The following is an 8,785-nucleotide window of genomic DNA, read 5'->3' on the forward strand; positions in this document are numbered from 1 at the left end:
TCTATTGTAGAGATACTGTATCTCCACCACGCCTACATGAACTCACTTCTGAAAGACATATCTGGCTGCTAAACAACACGAACTAAGACAAAGTTGCAGGTCGTAACACAAACATATTATAAATTGCTTCACTGATTTAATCCATTGTGACAATATTGATTAGAGCAGTTTTAAAATGTACCTTTATAATGGTTGTGTTTGTTGCAGCACCAAATCCCTTAGTCACTATGTACATAACATTATCTAAATACTCTTAAAGATTTACAAGGACGCACTGCAAACCTATGGAGGGCCTTACACTCCTCTAAACATTGTCATCTCAACTGTTTGCAAGATTATAATTAATATCTTCTGTATTTTGTTATTCAAATCATTTCATTATAAACTCAAAAGCGTGATATCTATACTGGTTCTTTTTGAAAGGTTGAGCCTTATTCAAGTATATTATTTGTCACAAGTTAGACACTTCTATTATTGTTTGTTTGATGGCTCATCTAAACTCTCCTGTCATTTCAGATCCCGCTTTCCTCCAGGCCCTTGTAATCAGCTCACTTCCCTCACCTGGTCTCCTCAGCCCTTCCCCTCACCTGTTACTCATTCCCTCATCACTCCACAGTATTTATACCACCTCATTATCAGTTGTCCTTCGCCAGATTGTGTTGTCGTTTCCGCCAAGCTCTCCAGTGAGTGTTGTGCGCTAGTCCCGAGTTTTGTCCTGCCCAGTTTTCGATTCCTGCCTGCCTGTCTGACGGATTTACTGGTTTTGACTCTGCCTGTCCTTGACCTGAAATAAACTGAACATACTGGTTGTATCTGAGTCGTGCTATTGGGTTCTGATCTGTACCTGTGATCGTGGCATTATTGGCAAAGACGTTTCCAGGAAAGCAGTTCATTTATTTGAAAACCTAACCGAAAGGATTTCACTTCCGAGAAATGAGTTGACATGTAAAGAGTCATTGTGCCTTGGGCTATAGAGGGTTCTTATTATAAATCACCTGGAGTAATAACAACCAATGAAGAGTAGGCAATATTCAACTGTATAAATTACATTGTCAGGATCTTGTCAGACACACAACTGCTGGAACTCGAACAGGTAACAAATGATTACTTCACTCTTTTTTCCCAGTTAAATAAACGTTAATAATAATCTTTTGTCGGTTTAATGTTTACATTTTAGAATTGTTTATTTCTAGTCTTTTAATTCCTACTTATGTGCAATGCAAAAATCTTTACCAAATATAAGCTTTCCTGTTTTTTACTTACCTGGATTGTGACTTTCACAACACGTTCCTATGGTTAACATTTTAATTTGTTTCTGGACATTTTTAAGATTGGAAATGTAAAGTTTTGCCATTTCTTATCCACTGATAGTTATAACCTGTTTCTTTATGTGTTCTTTCATCAGGCATCTGCAAACAGCCAAAGACGTTGGACCAGAAATCAGAAAACATCATTATCGCTGGTGCAGGTCAGTGAACTGTATTATATCAAATTAAATAAAAATCAGAGATACTTTTAACAATACCACTTTTTAATAAGTCAACGGAAATAGAATGTCTTTTTACCAACTTTAATTATATTCATTCAATCATTAGGAAATGCTTTATATATTTGAATCATGTAACACATCATTGAGAACAACGTTTGGGTATCCAGCTTGGGTAACTAACAGTCAAATCTTGAATAAATGAATCGGTTCTTTACTTTCTGCAAAAGAAATATAGAGGTTTTTTTTCTGAGAGCCAGCGTCTTTATTCGATGGATCCCATTTGGTGTAGTTGAAAAACATCTATAAGAAATAAAAAACTATGGTGAAATTTCAACTATTTATAAAGAAACCCAACTAAGCTTGATGGGAATGTCAACAGTTTTGCAGATATTTAGTCAATAACTAAAATATTGTGCATGGCAATTGATATCTATAACAAATATTGTGACAACCCAATAGTAGTTGGGGCATTTTACATTAAAAATAATGTCCACCTCATGATGGAAATGTAAGACGAGTAATAAGACAAAGACCATCAAAGTCTATTGTCTACACAAAGACATTCAAGGCAGTCGAATCGATCCAATAGTTGTGATATTTCGGCCAAATCCTAAACCACACCCTACCCCTACACACACCCCTCCGTTCGTGCGGAGGGTCCGTCACATTAAGTGCTGTTCCAAACCAACGAGTGTGGAGCGGTGTGGAGGGGGAGTGGGCTATCAAGCCCTCAAACAGCGAGTCTGCATCGGTGTTGACTGGAGACCGGTCTCTACCTGACCGGTCTCGACGCGGTGTGTGTGTCAGTCCAACACAGTCTCACGGCATTTCGTGTTATAGTCACAAAATTAATCTATTGATTCGTGTTCACCAACACGATTTCGTCATTTTTTTCGTGTCACACAGAACGATTTTAATAGCAATGTAAATAATAACAAATTAGAAGGAAAAACGGATACAAAAAAAAATACAGATTTCAGAATTCTGAGCCCCATTTATTTTCCTCGCGGATGGCAAAAAAACTCCGACATTATACAATTTAAAATAAAAGGGATGGTTAGGCTTAGTGTAAGATATTGAGTAAGTACATGTTTTTATGAACCACACAGCTTCCGGTCTTCCAAGACCCGACCGGACAAAAAGACGTGGTGCAGGCACGAAACATACTACCAATAGAAATACATTGCTTTTAAAATCGTTCTGTGTGGCACGAAAAAAATGCAAAAATCGTGTTGGTGAACACGAATCAATAGATCAAATAAATGTTGTGACTATAACACGAAATGCCGTGAGACTGGGTTGGTCCGTCAGGAAACACGCTGTTTACAAACAGTTCCAGCAAACATCCACTGATAAACTGCGATGTTAACAACCTCATGATGACCTCATATGTTTTAACTTAGGATCAAACCTGTGTTTAGTCTAGAAAAGGTAAATGTGTGCATTTTATTATAAAGTTGTGTATATTTACAGACTGTTGCAAAAACTAAGAAGCTTATAAACATCAACAAACTAAAACAGAAAATTAACATAATGAAAGATGTTTGGAGTTTTATTTTAGTTTTTTGTCAAAGAGATGCTGATTTGAAACACTTCCTGTTTCTGCCGGAGAGAGGGGAGGCCGTCCCAAAGCTTGCTGCTGTGTTTACTCCCTCCATCTGACAGGAGTTCACTACGTCACGGAGGGGGAATGTGTAGGGTGTAGGGCGTGGTTTGGGATTGGGCCGCCAAGGGGTGTACGAACCGATTGACGTCATCATCCATAGACCTGAGACACCATAGATTGGTACAGTGATGACGTATTTTTGTAGGCCGACCCGGAAGTGAGTGTACTGTGACAGTACAATGAAATGGTATCGATTATTGTACACTATAAGGAAATAAAAAGACTCCCCACAGGATGATCTTATCTGTCAGGAAGGATATTTTAATACCTTATCTCTCTTCATCATTAGAGGATACCTAAACCAAGGTGCAACAAAAATATGCTCTGTTAAAATCTGTTCAGTTGTGTGAACTTCCTTTTCCAATATTACATTGCATTTGTTTCTCTGTAGTTCCTGATTTCTCTTCATGCTGCAGTTTCAATCTTTCTATTCACACAAAGTAGAAGAATATCTCAGAAACAGAGCAGCAGATTATCAGTGTTGGATGTGAAGATGGGACACACTTGGCTCTCTCTACTGGGGTTTCTCTGTGAGTACTTTGAATGTTTTAATTTCCATTGATACAACTTTTTAAATACCTGAGGTTATGATGTGTCTGTTTAATAATGTCTGATGTAGTTTCAAACTTATTTCAGTGCGGAGTTTACTTTACCGTGGACAGGAGGCTCAAGGTAATTATACAATTTATTTCTTTTTTATTTACCAAATAAAGTAAAATCTACTTATTTAACTCTCCAGACAACATCCTCTTTGTGTGTGTTCCGTGTTGTCAATTTATTATAAATGTTTTTACAAAAAGAAAACACATTTTACCAGGGTTGCCAACTTTGGGTACCTGGCTGGAGTGAGATTTTGATATCATTGGTTTAATTACACATATGCACACTAAATGACTGCTATAGTGTCAGCAGCGGGACCTTAGCATATATATATGATCTATATACAATATATACAAATACACAATATTGGACACAGACTATAAAGGGCACACAGTTTCATTCACTAATGAAAGTCAAACACATGTTTGTTTCCACTGTTTTATTGTGTGCCTGTCGCGATAAGCAATTAATTGACTTATCGTACGATAAATAAAAATGAACTCGATAAATTGCCATTTACATGAGGACGTGACTAGCAGTTTGAAAGGATGTACTTGAAGTATTATTATTATATGTTATCATTATGTCAGTGGTCTAAAATGGTCATACAGCGGTGCAGACAATATTATCGTTTATCGCAATAATTTCCGGGAAAATGTATCCAACAAAATTAATGATCGTGAGAGGCCTATACATGAAACACACACACACACACACACACACACACACACACACACACACACACACACACACACACACACACACACACACACACACACACACACACACACACACACACACACACACACACACACACACACACACACACACACACACACACACACACACACACACACACACACACACACACACACACACACACACACACACACACACACACACCCCTACAGACTTACTCCAAACTGCCAAATATATTAATTAACGCACTCTCACTCTCATATACTCTTTGACTCTATGTTGGCCGAGTAGAACAATAAGCAGCAGACTTTACTTGTTATCATTTCTGCTGGATCTCAGATCTGCGCATGCGCAATACGGGTCGGGATTGACCAACCGGCTCCCACTGCTCTGCTGTCTGTTAGCGTTGTTAAGAGTGGTGGGGGCGGATCCACAGCTTGAGCAGCTGTCAACTCAACATTGTAAATAACCAATCAAAAACGATCGCAGGTTCATCTTGTTTTTGGCGTGAGAATAGTTTGGGCAGCGTGAGATTGAGAGTGAAAGCGTGTGTCACGCGCCAGATGCGTGAGAGCTGTTAACCCTGATTTTACTTCATGTATCTTGTGATGGTTTCTAGATGCTGTGCTGACCATTGAGCCAAACTGGGCCGTTTTTTTTTCTGGAGAGTCTGTTACCTTCAAGTGTGACATGACAGGAGGCAAAGGCAGCAACTGGTCTTACTCAATCCTCCAGGATGGTGGAGCATTTCTCCCGAACCACAAACAGGAGAAATATAAATTACATTCTCTAACTCCAGGCTACAGTGGTGCGTACCAATGTTTTTTTCATCAGAAGAACTCAACAAAGGAAAGCAATCAAATCTATCTAAATGTATCAGGTAAGTGATCAAAGTAATACCACCATGACCAAGTTCAATACAAACTATTTATTTTGAGCCATGTTGATATGAAAACCCAGTTTGGACAAGTTCTAATATAACCTGTGAACTATTTTAATATTTTAACATTAGAACAGCTTCACTGATGCTGTATAGGCAGGTGATGTATGCTGTACAATCCTGTGCTTTGTGTTATCACAAAATCACGAGTATTAAAATAAGTACAAAAAGACAGCTTCTTACATCAAAGCATTTACATAAAGATAATACTTTACCAATAAACCATGTTATACTTTATAACCCATCAGTTGACTTTTTTTACTGTATATAAATAAAAAGATTATAACGTTCACCCTTAAATTTGTTTTATACGTTAGTAGAAAATATGTAGGATCCAAGGAGAGCATTTAACCCGCCAACTATAAATCATAACTTTATCATTAAATCACTTTCCAACAGACACACCTCAGCCTGTCCTCTCTGTGTCTCCATCATGGCCGAGTCCTGGAGCCTCAGTAACTCTGAACTGCAGGGTTGATCATCCTTCTGCTGGCTGGAGCTTCTACTGGTATAAGGCTGTCCCCCAAAAGTCAGACTACTCCTACCGCTTTGAGCTGCTAGCTGGCAGCGAGAATGGGACTGAACAGCATCTCTTCATCATTGATGGACAAACACACACAGCAGGATATGTGTGCAGAGCAGGAAGAGGAGACCCAGTGTTTTACAGTTGGCACAGCAAACCTGCGTTTGTCTGGTCTGGAGGTCAGTGTGTTCTTCCTTTTTCTTCCTTCCTGTAGTTTTTACCACCATTAGGCCAAACAAAACGTCTTTATCGAAGTGTGTCTGGTCTGGAGGAATGTTTGTTTTGACTTTTCCATTATTACAAAATTGAATAAAGTCACTTATTTTGGGAACTTTTCTTTTACACCAGCATCAGGTCATAGTTCAGTTTTCAAAAGTATTCTCTAAAACAGAATGATGATGAATTTATTCAGCTTCTGGACTGAATTTGAACACGAGTTAATCTCCTGACCCTCTTTTCATCCGGACACATGAGTTGTTGTTCGTCATGGTTCAACCCTTAGACTTTGTAAATCCAAAACATAATCATATAAGGCTTCCCATTACATTGTAATTAGATATAACTGGTAAGGAATTCCTGTAACTTTTATCCATGTATTTTTCCTTTTAATGTTTATTTTATTAGCTTTTCTTTTTTAATGCTTAATGTCTTTCATTTTTTGTAAAGCACTTTGAATTGCCTTGTGTTGAAAAGTGCTGTATAAATAAACTTGCCTTGCCTTTATGTTTTTAGTTGGGAATATGTTTGAAGATATTTATCTGCTGGTTGAATGGTTTAAGACATAAACAATACATAATTAAAGAATGGTACTCGTACTTTCACCTTTGTTTTCCTCCTACTTTAGTTTGTTCCCGTTGTTTTTTAGGGTAAATTAAGTAGAAGTTTTGCTGTGCCAATGCATTGTCTTTTTCAGTTTGCATGGTTTAAATGTCCCCTCTTTGTGTGTTTCAGATATGAACTCAGCAGCGTCTCTCACAGTGAGTCCAGACAGTGTGCAGCACTTCACCAAAACGCCTGTGTCACTGAGCTGTGAGGGAAACTCCACTGAGTGGAGAGTGAGGATGCTTTCCAAACCTGACTACCTTTATCACTGTTCTATCTTGGGGACAATGACTGGATCCACATGCACCATAACCAGTTACAGGTTTAGTGGAGTGTTCTGGTGTGAGTCTGAATCAGGGCAGTTCAGTAATGCAGTCAACATCACTATGAAGTGTGAGTTTTAATTATTTAAAATGTTTGTTTCTGAAGTATTATATTGTTTTGAAATGTCAAGGTGAATCAATGTATCATCTTAAAACGTGCTAACATTCTCTTATGATGTCAACATTTACACTTTCATTCATAGGCATGTAAGTGTATTGTATCATGGTGCACAATTATAAGCTTTCTATGATTTTGTGGATTTTAATAGAGCGGTGCAGTGACGAGTCCAACAACCCGGAAGTGAGTTAGCATGTCACCACTTCCTGTTCCCTGGTCTCAGAGCCAATGGGATCTCTCCATAGGATTTAGAAATATAGCTAGAAATAAGGTCTGTGGTTGAGACGCATTTAAGAGACGGATCACGTTTTGTTCTACGACATTAAATCCATCAGCAGGGACCCCACAGGTGCTTTTTGAAGAGTTGACGTGTCTGAAAAACGATGGTTGTTACGAAGTGGCTGAATAGGAATACAGAAGTTGTCGAGGACGATGTACGTCATTACGCCGAACACGTAAACCCTCCTCTAAGTTTGTTTCCCCGTGTTCTGCTTGAAAGCAAGAACCTGCCTCCGGGAAACTGTTCAAAGAACGCTTCAACTCGTACCATTTAGAATCTGTATGTTTGAATATGGATCTTAAGTTGGCGTGGCGTTGAAGTCGTGCGACCCTGCTGTAGGTCCTTTATCGCATAACATTACATTTTGCTTCTGGCGATTCGATTTATGATTCGAAATTTATAAAAGTAGGGTAGACATGTGGAGATTATCCGGCTGAACAAAACGTGCATTTATCAAACAGGTTCATTTTCCACAGACATTATTTTGAGCTATTTTTCCAAAATCCTTTTGAGAAATCCCATTGCTTTGTTGTCGAGGGAACCCACGCGCAGCTTACTTCCGGGTAAATATGTCATCCCTGCACCGCTCTATTGTCATAACTTGTGTTCGATGCCAGAACGTCAATCATAAACCATTTGTTATGAAAGAAAAAAATTATATATAAATATGCTTAAACTATACGTCTTCTTGTTTGTTTCACCCTGCTTTAAACTTGTGTATTGAAAGCTATACAGTGGTTGTAAAAAGAACTGAAATCCATTTCTAAAGTAATTTATTAAACAACAGTTTGACTAAGAAATGTTGTGTACCATTTTAATCCTGCAAGGAATTGTGTAAATGCTTTTCAGTACATTTGAAGTCAAATACATGTTGATCACGTCATAAGTACACTTTAGGTTTGCATAGAGTATGGATGATTACCCCTCACGTGAAGTGCAGGGTGAGAGCTGTGAGCCTTTTTTTGTTTTGTTTTAGTAACATGTCAGAAACTAAACATTCAACAATAATATATACTTTTTTTTTAATGTATAATAATAATTATAACAAAGTACAAAACATTTAAAAAAAACAGTTCAACAGGTGCAAGAAGACGTTTCTGTTCCTACCCCCTCTAGCGTACTTTTCCTTATAAATAAAATATTAGATTACCGTCATCAGCGTCATGTTTGTCTTGTTTTTTTTACACAACAATCAAAAATAAATAACTTTTACAGTTACAAGAAATAACAAATATGATTTCACAGGTCCTGCTCATAACCATTCAGGAGTTGGCTTCTAAATAATGCTTTCAGTTTAGATGGACTTGGACAATATTTCAGTGCAT

The 8,785-nt window shown here is 37.9% G+C and overlaps 1 protein-coding gene across 1 annotated transcript; it reads left to right on the plus strand.

Annotated features, from left to right (window-relative positions):
* The first annotated feature begins 1,047 nt into the window (after positions 1-1,047).
* LOC117464001 (uncharacterized) lies at positions 1,048-7,690 on the plus strand. Its single transcript, XM_034106530.2, has 7 exons — positions 1,048-1,093; positions 1,406-1,468; positions 3,600-3,685; positions 3,775-3,827; positions 5,074-5,334; positions 5,794-6,096; positions 6,869-7,690. Exons 5-7 carry the CDS (start codon positions 5,145-5,147, stop codon positions 7,141-7,143), a joined length of 768 nt encoding a protein of 255 aa, XP_033962421.1. The 5' UTR covers positions 1,048-1,093; positions 1,406-1,468; positions 3,600-3,685; positions 3,775-3,827; positions 5,074-5,144; the 3' UTR covers positions 7,144-7,690.
* Positions 7,691-8,785: the final 1,095 nt, after the last annotated feature.

The sequence above is a fragment of the Pseudochaenichthys georgianus genome, chromosome 18 (genome assembly GCF_902827115.2).
Source record: "Pseudochaenichthys georgianus chromosome 18, fPseGeo1.2, whole genome shotgun sequence".
NCBI classification, from domain to species: Eukaryota; Metazoa; Chordata; class Actinopteri; order Perciformes; family Channichthyidae; genus Pseudochaenichthys; species Pseudochaenichthys georgianus.

Coding starts and splice junctions, on each gene's coding strand:
- LOC117464001 (XM_034106530.2), top strand. CDS start 5,145: ATGACAGGAGGCAAAGGCAGCAACTGGTCTTACTCAATCCTCCAGGAT. Junction 5,335..5,793: donor AATCTATCTAAATGTATCAG/GTAAGTGATCAA, acceptor ACTTTCCAACAG/ACACACCTCAGCCTGTCCTC. Junction 6,097..6,868: donor TGCGTTTGTCTGGTCTGGAG/GTCAGTGTGTTC, acceptor TGTGTGTTTCAG/ATATGAACTCAGCAGCGTCT.